The 22,763-nt window shown below is 49.5% G+C and overlaps 1 protein-coding gene across 2 annotated transcripts; it reads right to left on the reverse strand.

Moving 5' to 3' along the window:
• Positions 1-12,350: 12,350 nt before the first annotated feature.
• CFAP298 (cilia and flagella associated protein 298) lies at positions 12,351-22,362 on the reverse strand. Of its 2 annotated transcripts, XM_007100602.4 has the most exons (7): positions 21,932-22,362; positions 19,501-19,668; positions 17,852-17,919; positions 15,845-16,003; positions 13,768-13,899; positions 12,962-13,057; positions 12,351-12,662 (listed from the first exon to the last, which is right to left on the reverse strand). In XM_007100602.4, the coding sequence occupies exons 1-7, from the start codon at positions 22,068-22,070 to the stop codon at positions 12,552-12,554; spliced, it is 873 nt and encodes a 290-aa protein (XP_007100664.1). In that variant the 5' UTR covers positions 22,071-22,362; the 3' UTR covers positions 12,351-12,551. The 2 variants fall into 2 exon arrangements, with proteins under 2 accessions (XP_007100664.1, XP_023975940.1); XM_024120172.3 differs by lacking the exons at positions 17,852-17,919; positions 21,932-22,362 and having other exon boundaries at positions 19,501-19,578.
• Between the last annotated feature and the right edge of the window lie 401 nt (positions 22,363-22,763).

Below are 22,763 nucleotides of genomic sequence, written 5' to 3' on the forward strand. Positions count from 1 at the left end.
GGCGACTCCCACGAGTGAGGGGCTTGGGCTGGGAGTCAGACACAGTCGGAGCAGCGAGAAATTAGAGGCAGTGGTCCAATTCAGAGACCACAAAACACTCTAGGCCCCCAGTCACCTTCTTGATCACCCCAAAGCAAATCATATTTAGTACAGTTTCCAGTGATTGATGTGCTTTATTTTAATTCTTCAAACATGGCTATTCTAATGACGGTAGATCTATAGTGAGCATGATATTTGATTAAAAAGAGTATCCTGAGACTTCTGCTTCTGGCCAAAATGGAGAACAGAGACTAGATTTACCCTCCCACCTGCAACAATCAAAACCTTTAAAAAGTATGTGAAACAACGTCTTCAGGACATTGGACGTGAGGCACCGAGGGGCAGCGCTCGTCCCTCTCAGTGCCTTGGGGACAGCGTAGGTAGGGGCAGCCCCGGGGGCAGGGTGTGGGCAGTGGCTGCCCTGAGTTGAAGACGTGGAGCTGAGCATCCAGGGACACCAAGGTGGCCAGAGTCCCCGGGACAGAGTGTCGGGGATGAGAGGCGTGCACAGGGAGAGAGAACCCAGCGGGGAGCAGAGGCCCCTCGAGAAGGCGGCTGAGAGCTCATCACGTGTGCCTGTGAGGGAACCACTCGAGGCTGGGGTAGGGGGGTGGGTAAGACAGGCAAGGACCAGCAGAAGCTGCATCCCGAGCTCTCCAAGGAGTAGAGGTGCCAGTTCCACCAGCGCGACTGGAAAACCTCGCAATTCTCGGGACAGCTGGCCAGGCACTCAGAGAGTCTCGCTTCAGAGGTGACTTTTGGAGATCCTGCCCCACGTGTGTCGTGGCTGTTCCGGTTATCCCCGTGGGCCTGCCTTATGATGACCTCCCCACACCCAGCCGAGCCCCTGCAGTCTGGGGAGCACTTGGTTCCCCAAAGCCGAGGACCCGGGGCCGCTGAGAACCAGGCCATTGCCTCTGACTTCACTTGGCCACCACATGCTCCTGTTGGAAGTCTGCTTGGTCTCCAGCTATTGAAACGCTTTCTCACGATGGCAAAATCTTGAGCTCATATGTAACCGGGCCGTGTCTGTATCCCAGAAGTGCTATATTTCCCACAGCTTTATATAAACTTCCTCTCACAGAAACAGCCAGAACGCATCTGGGTTCACAGGCTGTGAACCTTTCTTTGAGATTCTAAACTTAGCAGCCTTTTTTCCCCCCTCTGTTCCCCAAATATGGGTTCAGATAGAGCATACACTCTGGGAATCCAAAGGTCCGGTCGCTGCACCCCACAGCCTCGTGACCAGGGTGGGTTGCATGGGGACTGGGCAGTGGGGCAGGGCTCAGATAGTGATGTGGGGAAGAACCGCCCAGAAGGGCCAAGCCCGGAGGCAGGGGCCGGCGCCCGCGTGCTCCCTGTGCACCCCTGTATCGATGGGGGAAGGGGCGCCTTCAGAGCTGGGCAGAGAGGCAGGTAGTCCACCCGAGGCCAAGGTGCACGCCAGGATCTCAGCCACGCCCCCAGGCATGAGCCGTCCTCGAACTGCCTGTACTTGCCTATATTTTTGTGTTATCCTCTTACTGTTAAAACATCGGTTTTGTTATTATTTGGGGGTGGTGGAGGCAGCAGATCAGGAGACAACTGCTGCTGAAAAGACAGCTTGCTACTCACCGTTCCTAAGGGGAGGGGGCACGCCGCCCCTTGCAGGGCCACACGGGGAAGCACCAGGGTCGGTCAGGAGATGCAGGGAGTGCAGGGGAAATGTGAACAGAGCCTCTACTGTGGTTTAACTGGAAGGAATGGGCTAGGCAGGGTAAGCAGGCTTGAGACTGGCTAGTTTGAATAATTCCAGCAAGCTCTGGAGGGTAGGGCTGTCTGGTACCTAGCCCTGGGTGATTAGGGCAGGGAGATGAGTGGCCTTGAGCGTGAGAGTCCTGTGAGAGCTCAGTAAAGGAGGTCACCGGGGTGGGCCCCGGACTGGTTGGTTTGCATACAAGAGGTGTGCTCCCAGGTGAGCTGTTTGCTGTCTCCAGGCATCAGCTGACGCTGGGAGGGGCGGTCCCACCAGGGCCAGCAAAGGCCCAAAGTCAAAGCATCAGAAACACATGGAGATGCCACATCTCAATTTTGACCAGGACAGATTTGGATCAAGTAGTTGGATCCTGAGAAACATGTAACCTCTATTTGGCTAAGTTACTGTGATTATGTCACTGGTACACGCAGCCAACTGTAGTCCTAATGGATGAAATAGGTAACGTTATTATTCCCTTTTATAGAGGAGGAGACTGAAGCCTATCATGTTAATAAAATTATCCAAAACCTGGTGGCTCTTAAACGACAGAGCCTCTATGGACTGAACCGTGTCCTCCCAAAACTCATATGGTGAAGCCCTAACCGTCGGCATCTTAGAATGTGACTGCGTTTGGAGACAAGGTTAAATGAGGTCATTGTTGTGTGCCAGTCTCAGCCGCTAATAGCCAAGGTCGTGGCTGGACAAGCCCTTGTGGTTATTATGACTGCAAGACACAATCATAATCTTTTTTTTTTTCCTCCAAACATATTTTCTTTATTTCCTCCAGAGAACAGGCTTCAGTCCTCCGGTCCTTGTAAACACTTAACACAATCGGTGTGAGATCAAACTGCAATAACCATCAGGAAACTGAAAAAAATATCAGTCCTCCAGTCCTTGTAAACACTTAACACAATCGGTGTGAGATCAAACTGCAATAACCATCAGGAAACTGAAAAAAATATGTATTACTTACAGGACCCGGAAATTACATGGCACACCTGGGGTCACACCGCGAGATTGTGGGTAGAGAGTGCGTGAGCACAGGCCCGGGGTTCTCCTTTTATAGGGGTGAGGGTGGGGGCCTAGGGTTTCATGGGCTCACTACCGCCGAGTTCAAAACGTAAGAGCAGGAATTTAAGGGAAGGGAAAAGAAAAAACAAGTGGCCCAAAGTCGTCAGTTATTGAAGTCAATCAAGGTCTCTAAAACAAAGGAGACTTAGTCGGGGAAGGTGGCCTGGCTCTTTATCTAGTCCTGTGGCTGGCAATGTGTTTATTCAATCAAAGCTTAAATCTGGCACTTGCATTACAAAAAAGAGAAAACCTAGTTTTCAGGGCTTACACCACAGTCATAAGGGTGAGGCCCTAATCCAATAAGACTCGTGTCCTTATAGGAAGAGGAAGAGACGTGAGGGATGTGCACACACAGCGGAAGGACCATGAGGACACAGAGAGAAGGTGGCCAAGAGCAAGCCAAGCACAGAGGCCTCGGAAGACACCAAACCTGCCGGCTTGATATTGGACTGCGGGTCTTTGTTTCCTCCCCAACTGCTTGCACATTTGCGGTAAACCCTGCTTCCTTGTCTGACCTGAGCTCCTCCACCTCACCCTCCATACTTGGCCTCCCCAGGGAGAGGGGGCTCCAGAGCACCCCCTTGGAACCTCACCCTTGTCATGTTTTGGAAGAATGTCTAAGAGCATGATGAAGCGTGGCAGGATGCAAATCATCTGTACAGTGTGGTTTGTGGTTTACAGCCAGAGTCAACTGGGAGTGGAATTTTGTCAAATGCCTTGTAGGCATCTATGGACATGATCATATGACTTTTGCCCTCGCTCTGTTAATATGATAGATTTTCTAATATTAAACCATCCTTGCAATTCTGGAATAAATCCCACTGGGCTGTGAAATATCATATTTAATACATTTTTGGATTCAATTTCCTTATATTTTTATTTTAAAATTTTGCCTTGGGACTTCCCTGGTGGTCCAGTGGTTAAAAATCCGCTTGCAATGCAGGGGACGCCGGTTCAACCCCTGGTTGGGGAACTAAGATCCCACGTGCCGTGGGGCAACTAAGCCCACGTGCCGCAACTACTGAGCCCGCGAGCCGCAACTACAGAGCCCATGCACTCTGGAGTCCGCGCGCCACCACTAGAAAGAAGCCAACGCGCCGCAACAAAGAGCTCGCACCCCGCAATGAAAGATCCCGCATGCCACAACTGAGACCTGATGCAGTCAATAAATAAATAAATAAATAAAATTTGCCTTAATATTTATTACTGATATAGGACTGTCTTTGTCAATTGTGATAGTAATATTATATTAGCTTCATAAAAGTAACTTAGGGCTTCCCTGGTGGCGCGGTGGTTGCGCGTCCGCCTGCCGATGCAGGGGAACCGGGTTCGCTCCCCGGTCTGGGAGGATCCCACATGCCGCGGAGCGGCTGGGCCCGTGAGCCATGGCCGCTGGGCCTGCGCGTCCGGAGCCTGTGCTCCGCAACGGAGGAGGCCACAACAGAGGGAGGCCCGCATACCACAAAAAAAAAAAAAAAAAAAAAAAAAGTAACTTAGAAGCTTACATTCTTTTTCTATGCTCTGTAAAGTTTCATGCAAATTTGCAGTTAATTGGTCTTTAAAGGTTTCATACCTTGGTGATTCTTGAATCCTTGGTGATGTGTGAATTTAGAGTTTTCTGTCTTCTATAGAAGTTGTCTGTGTACATATTCTATCTCTACTTGGGTTGATTTTGGTGCATTTTATTTTCCTAAAAATTTATCCATTTCATCTGTTTTCAAATTTATTTGCCTAAACTAGTACAAAATATTATCTTAATTTTAAAAATTCTTCTGTTCCGTTATTTTTGTCATTTCTTTTTTTCTTTTTTCTTTTGCCGCACTGCACAGTATGCAGGATCCTAGTTCCCGGACAAGGGATCAAACCCATGCCCGCCCCACCCCCCTCCCCCGTAGTGGAAACGAGGAATCTTAACTGCTGGACTGACAGGGAAATCCCTCTTGTCATTATTACATTGTGTATTTGTGGTTTTCCTTTTCTAAATTATGCCAGCTAATGGTTTTCCAATTTTGTTGATTTTTCAAACTACCACATTTTTGATGTATTAATTACACTCTTTTACAACTCATTAAATTTCTGGTTGGAACTTCATTAATTCCTTCCTTCTGCTTTCTTTGGTTTACTCTGTTGGTCCTTTTCTAGTTCCTTATTTAGATGTGTAATTGATTTATTTTCATTTTTATGGTTTCTGGTATTTAATTCTATATATTTTTCTAGATTCTGTTTTAGTAGAATCACATAAATTCTGTAATGTTCTTCCTTCATTATCATAACTTCCTACAAATTAGGCAACTTTGTTTTGAAAAATCTTCTGTCAAGAGTAGCTTAATAGTATGCATTTAATTTACAGGATGAGGGCCTTTTGGTGGTTTTGATGTTAATTTCTAGTTTTGGGGTTTTTTTTTTTTGTTTTTTTGCACTGTGATCAGACAATGCCATTTGTATTTGTACACTTCAGGAAATTTTAAAATTTTCTTTGTGAATCTTCTATGTGCAAATCTGTTAGATGCAGTGAAAGTTACAGATGAAGTGAAATGATGTCTGGAAGTTTCTTTGAAAGACCTGAGTAGGGGGGCATTGGGAGGACGGAGGAAACAAGATTAGCAAAACATTGATCACTTTTGAAGTTAAGTGGTTGTGTACTTGGGGGGTTATCTTAATTTTTATTTTTTGTACTTTCATGATAAATTTCAATTTTCATGATAAAAAAAGTTAACACCCTCTCCCTGGAGGGTGGTATTAGAATTACTTTAAATTTCCTTCTTTACTCTTTCCCCCTTTTCCCCCCAAATTTTAAAAACTAAGCACATATTATTTTTAGACTTAAATAGGCATTTTAAAAAGTAAAGAAAACCTGATAATTGGGTTCTGAGTGGAAGCCACTCTGGGTTCCCTGGGCCTTGGCTGGTAGGGCTTCCCCTCACCAGGAGCTATGACAGGTGACCGGAAGTGGCCACTTGACCTCAGGGAGGGACAGTGCAGAGATGTGAGGTGGGTGAGGCGGCCTTAGGAAGACAGGACCAGATTTCAGCCGGAGTGAGGAAAGCTCTAGAGGAACAATTGTCCTGCAGCACATCTGACACTGCTGGGTCAAAGGAGGGTCCAGGCCCCCAAACCGTCTCCGGGGGAAGGGTACCTCATCCCCCTTTTGGAAGATACTTCCCTGGGTTGAGGGTAGGGCGGGTGTCTACACACCTCTGCTGCACATACGCGGCAGGAAGCTTCCCAGGGACATTTCTATTTGAAAATGTTCTACGAATATTTGGTAAATTTTCTATTTGGTAACATTTCTACGGCCCTTTGGAGAAACACAGGCCTGGAGGAGGCCTCCAAGAACAAAAAGAACCTGTGTGCCCCGTTTCAAGATGTGCTGGGTGGAGCAGATCCATTATAAATGTTTGTCCCTAAAATGTTTTCATTTAAAAAATGTAGATGATCTATTACATATATGGTGTGCTCTGTGTGATGATGACAGAACTTCCCACGTTCTGCTGAAGGTTCCTCTCCGAAAGTGAAAGTCTGATCCTGTCATCGCTTCTCCAATCACAAAAGCTGTAAGGCTGACTTTCACAGAGGACTTTCCCCAGGCCGAAAATTGGGTGGTGACAAAGGCACACACAGTAGGTTGTAAACCGAGCACTCGGTTATGCGCTGAGCGCTATCCCCAAACTGCATCCTGTACCAGGAAAGTCCACATCCAGCCACAGTGTGTGGGAGCGGGGGCATCTTCCAGGCAAAACCAGAGAGCCCGGAGGCGGGTGGTGACTGTGGAGCCTTATCACTGACCCCGAGGCATAGACTCGCAAAGAATTAACATCTCCCCCCCACACCCCGCCTCGCCCGACTCTGGCCCCATCGCCCCTTTCGATAATCAACGAGCAAAAAGGCAAAGCAGCTCTTGAATTAAGATGGGAGTGCTGTCTGTTCACTCCACTTCTGCCTCACCTTTTTTAGAAAGGTCGGGGGAAGTGTCAGAATACTTGCTTTTTCGGGGAAAGAGTCAAAATCTAGTAAAACAGTGTCTCTGCCGCCAAGAGCTCACAGTCCGTTCAGGGGACAGACATGCAAATAAAGACTGAGTTACAGCCGCTCAGAGGGATAGATTCTAACCATGGTAGTCCGTTCTGAAGCATTATCGGAAACGTATTGCTTTGAGAAAAAGAAAAATGCCCAATTCCTCGGTCTTAATTGTTTCAACAGGCATGGGATGTCCACACCCTCCGAAATTCTCTCTCTCTCTCTCTCTCTCTCTCTCTCTGTCTCTCTCTCTCTCCCCCTCCCTCCCTCTCTCTCTCCCCCTCCCTCTCTCCCTCCCTCTCTCTCCCCCTCCCTCCCTCCCTCCCTCCCTCTCTCTCTCTCTCTCCCCCTCCCTCCTTCCCTCCCTCCCTCTCTCTCTCTCTCTCTCTCTCTCTCCCCCTCCCTTTCTTTCTCTGTTTTTAACAAACTGCTATTTTAGACCAGGTAATGTTTGCTTTTCCTCCATCTCAGCTCAGGGTGAATTTTCTAATACAGACAGCTTCAGTTGAACTTTATTAGATTAAATTATATTTGCTAACAGTCAATTTGTGACATTTATGTTCTAGACATGTGCACCAACTTTTGACTTCCTTTAGCGTAAAGCTAATAAAAACCTATATTCAATAACTTAAATCAGATTTACCTCCCAGGGAAAAATCAACAGCTGTGCCACTGGAAAACTCTCTCCTCAGTTCAATGCTAAGTTACCTCTAGAAATGCCAAGTGTTTTCAGACCTGGAAATAGTTGCAAGAAAAGGTGGACACCTGTTCACGTGAGCTGAGCTCCTTTTGTGAAGGTCGAAGAGTTAGACTCAGAGCAGCTCTCAGTTTGGGGGTTCTGATTTGCACATTAATGCCTTTAGTAGTTTTATCTCCATCTCTTTTATTTTACAATAAGTGATTTAGTTACAACACAGGATTCTGATAGCAGGAGCCACTCCCCACCTCCACAAGCCTTGTGGGATCCTAGTTCCCCGACCAGGGGAGTCCTAACCACTGGACCACCAGGGAATTCCCAGTAGGAGCTTTGAGTGCATCTTGTATTTTGCTGACTTACCACTGAAACATACAGTTGCTCTGAGCCTATGGGACCTGGTCCAGCACAATGCAAATAGAGACGCGAAATGAGAAATGAGATCGGAAGGATAATGCTGCTATTATACCTGCCTACTTTGTCTGGGGGTGGGGCTGGGGGAGGCGAGAGTAAGCAGGCAGCGGGGAGGGGACAGAGGAGGCCCGTGGGCACTTATTGCGCTGTAGTCACCCACTCGTAGGCGGGGTTGGTCTTGTTTCAAAATGATGCGACAGGGACTTCCCTGGCGGCGCAGTGGAGAAGACTCCGTGCTCCCAATGCAGGAGGCCCAGGCTCAATCCCGGGACAGGGAACTAGATCCCACCTGCATGCCGCAACTAAGAGTTCACATGCTACAACCGAGGAGCCTGAGTGCCGCAACTAAGGAGCTGGTGAGCCGCGACTAAGGAGCCCGCCTGCTGCAACCAAGACCCGGTGCAACCAAATAAATAAATATTAAACAACAACAACAAAAAATGATGTGACAGGTGAAGGAGCAAAATGAAGGCGCAGGTACCATCCTCACCTTCATTAGCCCTGTGCTGAGACCACCCGGGCACCTGCAATACGATGGCCTCTCTCAACGAGCCAAGGAAGAGCAACAGAACGCGTTGGGTACCTTGGGCGGATGTACCAAGCACACTGGGGTGGGGTCAGGGGAACGGCAGGGACACAGCTGTGGTCATGGGGCTGCTGAGCAGGGCTGCCACCCGACACAGACGGTTGTAGGAGCAGGGATTTAGGTGACAAAACTGCAAACGAGGGGCTTCCCTGGTGGCGCGGTGGTTGCGCGTCCGCCTGCCGATGCAGGGGAACCGGGTTCGCGCCCCGGTCTGGGAGGATCCCACATGCCGCGGAGCGGCTGGGCCCGTGGGCCATGGCCGCTGAGCCTGCGCGTCCGGAGCCTGTGCTCCGCGTCCGGAGGCTGTGCTCCGCAACGGGAGAGGCCGCAGCTGCCACCCGCCCGAGACCCACAAAAAAAAAAAAAAAAAAAAAAAAAAACTGCAAACGGAGTTGCTGGCACTTCCCATTCTGCATTTCATGACGAGGCTGGAATCCTGTCCCATGGCTGGAACAGCAAGACGGCTGTGGCTGTCGTTTTCTTGGTCTGAATGCAGCGAGTTCAATCTGTTCAAAGTAATGATAGCCTGGGACTTGCCTGTGGGAATCCGTTCATCCAATAACCTCTGAATCCATGCTAGCGTGGCCCAGAATCCTACGGCAAAGTGTCCTACGACCCGCGTGTGCTGGGCCTGAGAGCAGGTTGGGGTCCCTTCTCCAGCAGGGACACAACCCCAGACTCTTTTTATCTCTCTGGGCAGTGGTTTCAGAGTCAAGCCAAGTGTCTGTTTGCTTAAAGCATCTCATGGGTGGGCTCACGTATCTTTCCCCCTTTTCAGTGGTTGGTGAACCGAAGCAGTCTTAGGACCCGTAATCCCATCACTATCGGCCTCAGACTAAGTAAAATAATCAAAGGCTGCCGCTTGCCCGCTCTGGAGACCTGCTTGAGGCCCTTCACAGGCGTGTGTTCCGTGGACGTTCCCTAGCACGTGGTTTAGCATCTACACTAGGTATACATGGAAACGTACCGTATAGTTGGTGGCAGATTGTGGGGCAAAGCGGGTGGGCTTTTAGATGCTTCACCTTTTGGGCAAAAGAACCTTTCTGGGCTTTGGCTTCCTTACTGGTGAAATGACAACACTAGTTTCTTCCTGATTTGGCTGTCAAGAGGTTGTAAATGAGAAAACACACGTAAAGCACTTAGCACGTCGGTAGCTGGGAACCAGCTCCGTACTCTGACATCCAGTATCGAACTTTCCTTGGGAACCAATGACATCTCTCCTGGCCCTCTCTCTGGGGCCAGTGGACTTGGAGGAACAGAGCGACGACCCCCTGGGATCTTGGGACGCAGGGTGGGCGATGGAGGCAGCTTCCCGAGGCTTCACGGGGAACGGCTCAAGGCCACCATGCCCGCAGCTTGTGGCGGCTGATTTCAAGCCTGACGGCACAGCCTTCGCAGAGCGGTTGCCAAGGAACAAAGTAATCCTGTGACAGAAACGCTGCCCGGGGTTTCGGTTTGCCGGTGGAAAGGGTTTTGGGTGGTGACAAGTTGTATTATGAGCATTTCTGGTCTCCCTGAGACAACCGTGTGAGAAGACAAGTTATGTAGGACAAAACCGCAGACCCAGCCTGGCAACAGACAACATGCGCTGCGTTTCCTTGATATTGATCCACAGCTGTATGGGATTAAAAAAAAAACCAGTCACCCCAAGCCCAAGCCTGCATACTTAAGCTGATCCATAGCCTGCCCTTTGGCAAAATGACTTTTGCTGATAAGTTGATTTCTTGGGAAGTCCTGGGAGTGGCCCTTGGCTCTACCCTCACTACCCAGGCGACCACGGATGAGCGAGGCCACCCATCTGAGGTCACCACCACCTTCCTCAGGGGGGTGGATGCAAAGTGACTCAACCCACATGAGCACAGAGTCGCCCAGGGACTGCCTGCCCCCCTTCCTTACAGACAGACGGCCGTGAAGGGGCAGCTCCCGTACTGCCCTTCTAAGGAGCCGCTATGTCAGAACGGATAGAGCTCAGGGGTTATGAGGAGGAGAGGAGTGTACGTTTTACGTGAGTATTCAAGAAAGGACTGCAGTGTGATGTCAGTAATGTAGTGATTTCTGTACTCAAAAGCCAGTGGCCCTTTGGTTAACAATTTCCGGTGATTATGTGAAGCAACAGAGTAACCGTCATGGCCACAGAAAGCATATAAATCCCATTGAGTCAAGAAGAATTCCTAATGATATGGAAATAGTGATTCTTAAGAAGATCTACTGTGATCACGCGGCTTAACGTTTTCTGCAAGTACGGCTGTCACGCATGCACATAGAAACTATGCACTGACAAGAGCGGGTGCTTTTCAAATAAAATCACAGGATCTTACTGCAGACTTTATATCATCCAAGGACAGAAGCTTTCCACAGAGACATTTAAAATTATAATAAAAAAAATAAAAGTACGATGAAAGTTACACCTGAAACTAATATAATATTATGTCAACTCTACTTCACTGAAAATAAAATAATAATGAAAGTCAAAAAGAAGAGAGATGCAAACTTGATTTTACAAAATTTGACAATCAAAAGAGTAAGGTACGATCAAGACGTATAGTCAGTTACGAGCCACTTTAGAAAAATGCTGTTTTGAGGACAGCGGACATGTGAGTAGGTAGTCAGTGCAGGGGCCCTAAGTAACTTGGAGATTGTGGGGAGATGAGGACAGGCTGCAGAGGGTTCTGGGAGAAGAACGTGTGTAGGGTGCTCTCCAGGGGGACTAGTCTCTGCCAGGAGCCAAGGCCTCCCCTCGAGGTGAGGGCACGCTGAGTGGGTCTCGCTGATGTGTGAAGGGCTGGGGGAGACATGGAGGGGCCTCACCCTCCACAGTGGACTCAGGTCTGGGAACCCAGGGTCCCGGCCCCGCCCCCAGCCCCATGCCTGTGGCTGTGCGAGAACGGGGGTGCTCCAGCACCATGGTGGACGGGGAGCAGCGGGTACAGGGAGACCAGGGCAGGGACGTCCTTGTCGCTGCACTTTTCCTCAGAGTGAGCATGATGCGTTTCCTCCAACTAGAGGAAGAGTCTTCCACAGACCAAGTGTAGCTGCACCAGACGTCTAGGCCAATTCTGGCTGCACAGTCTGAGAGATGTACTCGAGCTGCTGAAACGTCAGCATTTGCAGAGATGATGAGTTGGAGAATTTAAAATCAAAGATGGACGTCCTAGAAAACCAGTCAGGATGACAGGTGAGCCAGTGTGTCCTGTGGCCCAGATGGTCACCGAGCCAACAACGTTGGCCTCGGTACCGACCTCAGCACGACAAGAGCTGCAGGCTCTTGTGAGCCCACGGGGAGAACCATCGGTTACCAGGATCTGCATTTGTTTTCAGGAGAAGCCCAGAAACTACACAAGAATTTGTCCAGTTTCAAGGTTAGTCTAGTTTGGCCACCCAACTTCCATCACAGGTGCAGCCTTTACACCTGGAAGACAAGACCAGCCAGGTCTCAACCAGGGGGTGAACTTCACCTTTGAAGCTGGGAGACACAAGGCTACAGTTAGACCCCTTGTCAGTCTCTGAAACAAGATTGAGAATTGGGCCTCTGACAGTTCCACAGGGAGGGCCCAGGAAAAATGCGGGTAAGGAAGTGACGGGCGGCCTCTAGTGGCCACTGACGGCCAAGTCTCACAGCAGATCCCTGGGGGAAAAGGTACTTTCTACCTCCTGCAATACAAGAGCTGTTACGAGAATATAAAATAAAGCAATCAGGAAGAAAAAAATGTTTGTAACTATATCTTCAGTATTTTGCCAAAGAAAAACCTCAGATTAATCGATAGTCGTCCTGAAATAAAAATAGTTTAGGCGGATTCTTTTGAGGATGTATTTATTGAGTTCTAAAACCTTGAATAACTTTTACTTTAAAAATTCAAACTGAAAAAACAACTAGGAAAACCAGAAATTTCAAGAACTTTCAAAGAGAGTTGTGGGTGTCCTTTTTAGCTATTATTATTATTTTGCCAAAAGAAAGATGAGCTAATAGTTTAGAAAGCTTCATCAACTGGTGAACTTCATCTTGGTCTCCACTTTATGTCTTTTACTCCATGAAAATGTCTTTTCAAAGCAGTGTTATCTGCCCACGGAGAATTTAAACAGGAATCGTCGTCATTTTCTTCCAGTTTCTGGACATAAAGGTGTTTTGCTCAGGAAGGCATCTCAGGAAAGTGTTCTGCAGCGCCCACGACCAACCTCCTTGCTCCCCACCTCCCCAGAAGCAGGACACCTCCAGACCCTAAGGCAGGCGGACACCGGGCAGGGCCCCCGCAGCCCTGGCGAGGCTGAAGCTCAGGCGGTGCCCTCCCCACATCCTGCAGAGCCCCCCCGCCCCCCGAGCTACCCCCGTGCCCAGAGTAAGGCACGGGGGTGAGGGGTGAACGGCCCAGGCGCCAGCTCTGCTGAGAACCCATCAGTCGCACGGTACCTTGAGCTCCTCTTGTCTTCTGTGATAGTAGAGCATCAGCTGTTTCTGTTCTTCACTGCTAATGACGGGTTCTCGCGCTGGAGCTCCTTGCCCCCTCTGAAAAGACGGGGGGACAGCAAATTGCGGATTGAGGCGCTCTTATAAGGACGACCCGGGAAGTTACAGCTCACGTCTTACAATTGCCTTTGCCAACTGCTGAAGATAAACAGGTCATGTGTTTCTGATCATCCGCAGCGAATCATGAGGGGAGTCTCGCCCTGGCCCTGGGCCCCCACAGCGGAGGCTGGGTGGTGCCGTGTTGGTCACAGACATTCCCAAGTCAGCCACTGCAGGTCCAGTGAGGGAGGGGTAGAGGTAATCGTGGGGGGACCCTGTTGCCCCAAAACTATAGAGAGAGCACGTAACAAAGCAGCCTGCAGGTATTCGGCTCCACACGAAGTCCTTACAGGTCTCCAGCCCTCCGCCTCATTCACAGACTATCAGCACTTAGAAAAACTTGAGATCAGTGCTCTGGGCTGTACTTTTCACTTCAAGAAACATTTTTAGTTACCTGTAAGCCCCATTTTTAAAGTTGAAATGAACGCAGCATACTCTCCTTTCCCCCCCAATTAAAACAAACTCCAGATACTGTCAATCGATCCATATTTCCTTCATGTTTTTGTTGCTCCATAAACAGGACAGTTTGACTTTAAGCCTGGACCGGGAGGATTAAAGTGTCTGAACAAGAGTTTAAATCTTTCTGATTTGATGTAAAGTTTTATCAGCTTGCAAGTAAGTAAAAAATAGTGACATGTTAAAGTACTTACCCGCTGAATCTTGACGATAATTTTGGTTTTCTCATTCTTCCCCACGTAGTCCGACAGCTTCTTTGTTCGTCTTAGCTCCTTCGCTGCCCACCACAATTGTGCCTCGGATTCTGTGATGACACTGAGTGCTGCCTGGGGTCACGGTAAGAAGCGGCTTTAAGGTAGTCAGGACACGGCCAAGGGTGTGGCCCGGCCCTGGGGGCAGGGAGCCTGGCCAATGCCCCTCCCCGCATGGGAAGTGGGACAGGCTTCCAGCACCCTGCCCTCCCCCGCCCTCCCCCACAGGCAGCACTAACCCCCCCTACGCAAAGCCCTCACTCATTTCAGCACCTTCCCTGTTAGTTTCAACTCATGCCCTGACTCAGGTAACCTCTGGGAAGTGGTGGGTATCCTATCTCACTTGCACCCTCATCCATGACATAAGGTCCATCTTAGGTGGATTTTTAGGTTACTGCCAGGGAAGAATACACGGATCCTGCTGGGCGTTTAAATACAAAAGCCTCCGACTGACGATGGTTCCATTTATGACTTTTTGGCTATATGATGGTGTGAAAGTGATACACATTCAGTAGAAACCATACTTTAAATTTTGAATTTTGATTTCTTCTCGGCCTAGGGATGCAGCGCACGAGACTTTCTCGTGATGCTGGGCGGCGGCAGTAACTTGTGATCGATCGCCAGAGTAATCAACCGCTACAACTGTCCGCACCACACAACAGTTCTGTTTTTCACTTTCAGTACAGTATTCAATAAATCACACTATTATAAAATAGGCTTCGTGTTAGATGATTCTGCCCAACTGCTGGCTACTCTAAGCGTTCTGAGCACGTTTCTGGTGGGCTAGGCTAAGCTATGATATTTGGTAGGTTAAATGTATTAAAATGCATTTTCAACTTATAATATTTTCAACTCACGCTGGGTTTGTTGGGACATAACCCCATCATAAATTGAGGAAGAGCTGTATAGGTATAATGGGGCTGTTCGTTTCCTTCTGCATATCCTGCCTATTTAAGATGGCTCAGAGAAAAAGATACTGTCCCATAGATAAGGAATGAAAAAATGAGAAAAACAAAGGAAAGTGGAACATAAAGCTAAGAAAATAATAAGGAGCAAGAGGTAAGGCTAGGGACTTACCTGGTGGCGCAGTGGTTAAGAATCCGCCTGCCAATGCAGGGGACACGGGTTCGAGCCCTGGTCCGGGAAGCTCCCACGTGCCGCGGGGCAACTACGCCTGTGCGCCAGAACTACTGAGCCTGTGCTCTAGAGCCCGCGAGCCACAACTACTGAAGCCCGCGTGCCACGACTACTGAAGCCCACGCACCTAGGGCCCGTGCTCCACAACGAGAAGCCACTGCAATGAGAAGCCCGCGCACCGCGACAAAGAGTAGCCCCTGCTCGCCACAACTAGAGAAAGTCCGCGCGCGGCAACGAAGACCCAACGCAGCCAAGAATGAATGAACGAACGAATAAAGAAAGAAAGAAAGAAAGAAAGAAAGAAAGAAAGAAAGTACTGAAGCCCACGCACCTAGAGCCCGTGCTCCACAACGAGAAGCCACTGCAATGAGAAGCCCGCGCACCGCGACAAAGAGTAGCCCCTGCTCGCCACAACTAGAGAAAGTCCGCGCGCGGCAACGAAGACCCAACGCAGCCAAGAATGAATGAACGAACGAATAAAGAAAGAAAGAAAGAAAGAAAGAAAGAAAGAAAGAAAGGTATTGGGGGAAAAAAAAGAGATAAGCCTAGAACACAAAATTCCATGCAATACGTTTGGGTAGAAATAGGCGCAAATTAGGGTTTTGGCTTCCCAGTGGCCAAAGAAAATGGGGATGTTTTCAGTTGCTCCCTTGTCCCTTGCCACCCCTGTGCGTGTGGGCCAAGCCCTCAACCAGGAGCACATCCTCGAGGTCCTCCCCTGAATTCACAACTCTGCTCTGAAGCCTAGTCTAGCAAGACGGAAAGCTGGGTGTGAAGCAACAAACTACATCAGCAGAGAAAGGTCAAATCTGAGGGGCTTCTGCTCTTTGGGGGCTGGGGGAGGGAATGAACTCACCTGGAAGAAACCCCAAGAGCCACATACCTGACTCCCCGACAGATCTTCTTTATTTTCAAATTCCATCCGGATAGGATCGTATGGCGGCAACCCCATGGGATAAACAATCATCACCGCACCTCGAAGCTGGTCCAAGGCGTCTTTCACCATCTCCATGGTAACGCAGACATTGGCCTCCACGTGTTTCTGAAAATGATTACAGGCATTGTTAGCTACGATGCGGCTAATCAAGTCAACAAATATCAATCAAGTTCTTGTACAAGACCCACGCCAGATACTGCCAGAGCAACAGAGTCAGATGGTGCGCGCTTCCAAAGCGACTACGGTCTATTTCTGGGGCTGAGCCATGGCCACCACGACCTAGGTCATAAAGCAGGACATGAGGGGCACCAAGAGGGGTGAAGAGCAGAGGACACTCTGAGGGGAGGAATCCCAGTCCAGCGGTACGGATGCGAGAGGGCGTCAGGAAACGGGGCAGAGGGGACGGCATCTCAGGGAACAGTGCTTCGGGACAAGCAGCAGCGAAGAAAAGCAGGTACCAGCTAGCAGCCCACGCAGCTCGGGGGAGGGAAGACACTGCCGGCCGGCCAGGCTGGAGCCTGTTTTGGGATGGCCGTGAACGCCAGGCTGAGCAGGTAGCACTGACAGTGAGGCAATGGGCAGCGAGTGGCTTCTCTGGGAAGAAGTGGTGACGCTGCGAGACTCATCCCGCAGTGGCCGTAGAACGGACCCAGGCGGGGGCAGACCACGTAGCAGGCTCTGAAGAGTGCAGCGAAAGGTGTGACGTAATCGAGGGTGTATCTGGTCTTCGTCCCCTGTTCCTTGGCACTTCCTGAGTGATAGGGTTGTCATTACTCCTAACCAGCCCCCTTTGACCAGACCTGGGTTCATGCTGACGAGGTGACCCATGTGAACCCTTGGAGAGTTTGGGGAGGGGAGGCCTCCCCAGGAAGCCCAAGCTGGGACTAGCAGGTTGGAGCTTTCAGACGCCCTCCCCGCACCCCCATCATCACCACCTCTGGAGAAGGGGATTGGAGAGGAGCTCAGGCACGCGGCCACTGATCTAACCTATCAGGTCCACACAACGAAACCCTGATAAAAATTCTGGACGCTGAAGCTCAGTGGAGCTCCTGGATGGAGAGCACACCGAAAGTGAGTGCCCGGCGTCCACGGAGGAGGAGAGGCCGCGGAGGTTCTGCACCCCCTGCCCCTGGCTCTAACTTTGCTCTATGGGTCTCTCCCATCCGGCGGTTTCTGAGTTGTATGCTTCATAACAAAACTTTATTATAACAAAATAGGAAATACAGCACTTGCAGCGTGTTCAGTGCGTCATTCCAGCGAATCACTGAACCTGAAGGGGGTGGCGGGAACCTGCAAATCTGCAGCCAAGTCAGACAGAGGGCAGGTCACCTGGTGCCTGAGGTCGGGCAAGTCTGGCTGGGGACCTCACTCTTTAGCTTGCGGGGTCCGTGCCAGCTCTGGGTAGTTAGTGTCAGAGCTGAGTTGCAGGCCCCCCAGCTGGTGTCTGAACACAAAGGCTATCAGGGGAGCCTGAAATAAAGTGGTGACCATGGAAATGAAAGGAGGGGTTGGATTTAAGATGCATCTTAAATCCATGGGAGTGGACGGTATAGGACCAGACTTAAGGCATACGGGTGACAGAGAGGAAGTGACGAAGGTGACACTGAGCCTGGATAACCGAGACAGCAGTGGCTCTTAGTAGAAATGGAAAGTCTGCAGGAAGTGCTTCCTCTTGGGTAAAGAACACGGGGCAGAGGAATCAATGAGTTCAGGTCTAGAAAACTTGAGTTTTGGGCTTCCCTGGTAGCGCAGTGGTTGAGAGTCCGCCTGCCGATGCAGGGGACGCGGGTTCGTGCCCCGGTCCGGGAAGCTCCCACATGCCGCGGAGCGGCTGGGCCCGTGAGCCATGGCCGCTGAGCCTGCACGTCCAGAGCCTATGCTCCGCAACGCGAGAGGCCACAACAGTGAGAGGCCCAAGTACCGCAAAAAAAAAAAAATAAATAAAAAGCTAACCTTAGATATTATCGCTTTGGCTTCTTCTATAGTCTTCTTTAAAACTTGCTTCATCTTTTCATTTGGAGCTATAAAAATAAAAAAGGGAAGGGGGAGAGAGACAGCCATCTTTAAAACTCTTCTTAAACATCTTAATCCCTTCTGTCTGAGTCAGGGAGGAAGTGAGATGAGAGAAAGTACAAGAATGGAATTCAGATGAGGGATACAGGAAAGCTGGCTGTAAGAAATTAGGTAAAAATCTTTCAAACTTCATATTCTTAATAAATAACATAGCCATTGAAAATACTAGAAATATAAAACTATTAAAATAAAAGTGATTAAGACAATCTTGGTTTAAAGATGAATAATGAACTGGTAAAAAGAAACTGTTAACTGTTTTTACGAGTACCATTATTTTTTTCATTGATGCAATTCCTCCTAAAAAGCAAAAGATCTCTCCAAACTGAGAATGGGTTTACGTATGAAAAGATGAGGAAGACAACCAACTATTTTCTAGGTTAAAATTCAAAAGAAATAATACTAGAAACTCCTATTATCTTCAATACTAAAACAACATTTCTGAGCATGCAAAGGCCTTATAGGGACACTTTGTTTCTTTTGCTCCTAATAGTGTTTTTTAAGGGCATAGTAGATACTTAGGTGTTTGTTAACTGATCAGTTCTAGTCTTTTATTTTATCTTATTTTTTTTTTAAAGAATCCATGATATACTTTCTTTATTTGGCCGTATTGGGTCTTCGTTGCTGCGCACGGGCTTTCTCTAGTTGCAGCGAGTTCGGTCTACTCTTCGTTGCGGCGCGTGGGCTTCTCACCGCAGTGGCTTCTCTTGTTGCGGAGCACGGGCTCTAGGCGTGCGGGCTTCAGTAGTTGTGGCACATGGGCTCAGTAGTTGTGGCTCGCGGGCTCTAGAGCACAGGCTCAGTAGTTGTGGCGCACGGGCTTAGTTGCTCCGTGGCATGTGGGATCTTCCCGGAACAACAGGACTCGAACCCGTGTCCCTGGCATCGGCAGGTGGACCGGTAACCACTGCATCGCCAGGGAAGTCCCAATTACAGTCTTTTAAATGGAGTTTTTTATGCAGGTTAAAAGGGATAAGAAGCTATCAAAATGGGTTATCATCCCTTTTTCCTTCCAATTCCACACAAACAACCATATACTAAAACAAGAGGAATTTCTTCAGTGTTCTGGCGTGTCCTAAGCTGCTTTGTACAAAAGAGAGGCATGTCCTCGATTCGAGTGGAGACTGCTGGGCTGACATTTATTTCCTCCTTCCACACAGAATCTCTAAATAAACCCTGATCTGCAAACTGTAACAAAACACACCCTTCAATACATTATCAATGATTATCCCCTCAAACTATTAGGTGGAACCACATGAAAATGCCAATTTTCAATCACTTGTTGCCTACAAAAATGGTAATTTCTTATGGTTCATCTATCACATTTAAAAGCTAGCTGCAACTTAGAGCAAGAAGACAGATGCCTTTTTTCCACCTAAGTCATTCTGGATTAGTGTTTTACAAGTAGTTATATGGTGCAGTATTTTATAAGTTTGTATATAAATACCGAGGTCAATTTTTTAACTTAAAGAACTGCTTTCGTACTTATTGCTACACTCAGGCATGCAGAGAGAAGAAAAATGCTGAATTACCTTGTCCATTCCTTCGTCCAATATCATCCTTTTTAAATACTGAACCCGCACTGGGGACACACTTTTCACCCCATTCATCCTTTAATTTCAAATCTTCAATCTGGTCATCAGTCAGTCCTTGCATATTGGGAGGGAGAAATACGCCATGTTCTGCTAATTCTTCCATTTCTTAAAAACAAGAGAAAGTTAGACAATATGCATGGTAGTCATCACCGTAACACCTTACACTTCATTGGAATGTAAGCTCCCTAGTGGTCGGGGGTCTCGCCCATTGGCTATTTTATTTAACAAACACTTTGATGCCACTTACTATGTGCCAGACCTGTCCTTGACCTCTGACAAATGCTCACGAATCTGTCCTAGGTCAACTGAAGCAGAGAGTCTGGGTGTTTACCCACCGTTCACAGGCTACAGGTTCTGTGCTCTAACCCTCTGTGCTATGTTATACTTCCTGGCACTCAGGAGGCCCAAATTCAAACTCATTGACAGTCTGAATACACACCCACATAGGGCGTTATGGTTTTCCAAGCGCGTTCACATAGCTTATCTCATTTAATTTAACCTTGAGAGGTAGGCCAGACCATTATCAACATCCCCATCTTCCCTAATTTGCAGCTGTATCACCTGAGGCTTGCTCTGGTCACACTTCAACTACTGTATACAAAACTTTATATAAATACTTTATAAAGGATTTATGTACATCTGATCATTGGGCAGGATAGAAGGCAGCTCACGCCCTTCCACAGTGGCAGAGACAAGACCTTGATTTTCTAGTATCAAGTTCACTATTCAAATGCATGCTTTATATTTTTCCTGTTCCATATATATTCACCCCAAGACGAATCCACATTTCAACCTTGCAAAACTGTCTTTCTTTCTTTCTTCTCTTTCCTTCTCTCTCTCTCTCCCTTCTTTCTTTCACATGAAAGAGGTACGTGGACCCAAGTCCTCCCATAGCCCTGTGTGAAGACACCAGATGGCCTGTAATAATACAATACTATGGAACAAATGGTGGAACTTAATGGGCTATTTATGGGATACTTATTGTCTCTCTCCCCACCAGACTGTAAGTATCTGGGGGTCAAGGAGCTGGTCTCATTCATCCCTGTCTTCGGTGGGCATAGCACTGGGGCCTGCCTGAACCACGGCTGATAACGAGGACTGTAGACTAAATGAATGGGTTTTTTTTTTTTTTTTTTTTGCCACGCCGCATGGCATGTAGGATCTTATTTCCCCCACCAGGGATCGAACCCGCGCTCCCTGCATTGGAAGCGCAGAATCTGAACCACTGGACCACCATGGAAGTCCCAAATGAATGGGTTTTAAGTTCACTAACATGCCTGAACAATCAGCACCAAATTTCAATGGATAATTTCATAGAAAAAGAAGTTGAGGCCCTTTTCTCCCCAAATGCTTTCATTTTAAAATAACACTTAATCGAGCTTGTTTTGGAGTCAGTCAATTTTACTAAGAAACTATACGTATGACCCATAAAGGTAGAAACCATGACCCTTAAGGAGTTCGCCATGGTACAAAAATCACGTGGTATAATAATAGACACAATCACACTCTAGACCACACCTGGAGTAGCATCCTGTCAAGTACTGCGCTGCCTAATGTGGCAGTTACTAGCTGCACGTGGCTACTTGGATTTAAGTTGAAATGAAATAAAAAACGCAGTTTTTTGGTGGTGCTCAACGGCCCCCTGTGCTTAGTGGATACCTTACTGGACAGCACAACCTGGGAACATTTTCCATCGCGGTGGAAAGCTCCCTTGGACGGCACTGCTCCAGAGTGTCGAGAGGACGGTGACCAAAACACTGTAACAGGAGAATCAGGCTTTGCTTCCTGGAGAAGGGAACGCCAAGAGAGGCAAGAACACCGAGGCTCTCTCACTGTTTCTCACCTCTGAAGGCCATCCCAAAGGTGGGGGGCTAACCACCGGAAACTGCTCTACCTCCAAAATCTCAAAATAGGAAATTCACTTTTATAAAACGGCCCAGTGGTCGTGCCACCTCTCACACTTGGTGAAATCCACTACACCTGCTCTTGGGCCCAAGCTTCCGGCTCCCTCCTGTGCCTCTTGCCTCCTCTGTACAGGGTCTCTTTCGGTTTGCTCACAGCGCCCCAATCCCGGCTCCCAGACCCTGGGGTGCGCCCTCCCCGCCGGCTCCGGGAGCCTCTCCTCGCGGTCCACCAGCTCTTGACGCATCTCTGGCGAACCCCGCTGCCCCATTTCAAGCCCAGCTGCCGCATATCTTTGCAAATCTTCACAAACTTTACCCTCGGCCCCAGCCTGCCCGAGAAAGCCTCGTGGGTCCCGCCCAACTTCGTCCCAGATGGCCCGGTTTCTTCTTCCCCTCCGGGGCCCTCGCGGTCCGGGCCCCCACCCCAACCCAGCCGGCAAACTCGCCGCGCCGCCGGGCCGCACCTGAGCAGACGCGCTGCACCTTGAGCCGCGCGTTGTAGACCCGGGCCGCCTGCACCGTGAGCTCCTCCAGCTCCGTGCTCCCCGGCGCCTGCAGCAGGAACTGGCTCTCGTCGCCCCGCTTCACGTGCAGCAGAACCATGGTGGCTCCGGAGGTCCCGCCGAGGCGGCGAGAAGGCCCAGGATGAACGGCGAACAGCGACGACCGACAGGCTAACTGCCGCTGGGAGGCGGGAACCCGGGGCTCCGGGGTTCGCGTTGCTGGGGGAACTGCACTCGCTCCCGGAAGTGGCTGTTGCCAGGAGCAACAAAGAAACAGTCTGAGGGCCGCCGCTCAAGGTCAGACCCCGAGGCTGGGGAAGCTATGGTGCGCGGAGACCCCGCCCCCCACTCCCGGGAGCAGGTGCTGCCGAGCAAAGATCCACACAGTGCAGAGGGCCTCCGGGGCCCGCCCGAACCCGCCGAGCCGGATTCGCCGAGCCCTGCTCCCGGAAGTGGCTGTCGTCGGGGCAACCGTCAGACCAGCCGGCGGAGCGGAGCGCGGCCGCCCAGTCGGCTCGCCTGGGGCCCAAGATTCCACCCAGGGAGATGGGTGGGTGGGAAAGAGGTTGCTAGGTCGGGACTGGGTGGGGTGGTGGGAACCCACAGGTGCCCAGCCCCGCAGCAATCTCCCCACCGCAGCTCCGAGCCTCGGTAGCATTTCCGTCGCCCCCAGTCTCCACTTCCGGAAACTCCTCCCGCCGCTTCGGGTCTGGAGCGCTCAGAAGAGGCTGTCTCGGATCGCTGATCCCCGGTGTCTGCTGCCTGTGCTCCGGTTTTCAGCACTGAAGTGTCA

The sequence above is a fragment of the Physeter macrocephalus genome, chromosome 8 (genome assembly GCF_002837175.3).
Source record: "Physeter macrocephalus isolate SW-GA chromosome 8, ASM283717v5, whole genome shotgun sequence".
NCBI lineage: Eukaryota > Metazoa > Chordata > Mammalia > Artiodactyla > Physeteridae > Physeter > Physeter macrocephalus.

Excerpts from the sequence above, each read along its gene's own strand:
- CFAP298 (XM_007100602.4), bottom strand. The coding sequence starts at position 22,070 with ATGGTTCTGCTGCACGTGAAGCGGGGCGACGAGAGCCAGTTCCTGCTG. Across the intron at positions 16,004-17,851 it reads CCAAAGCGATAATATCTAAG|AAACACGTGGAGGCCAATGT; the intron begins GTTAGCTTTTTA and ends AATCATTTTCAG. Across the intron at positions 13,058-13,767 it reads TTATCGTCAAGATTCAGCGG|AGGGGGCAAGGAGCTCCAGC; the intron begins GTAAGTACTTTA and ends CCGTCTTTTCAG.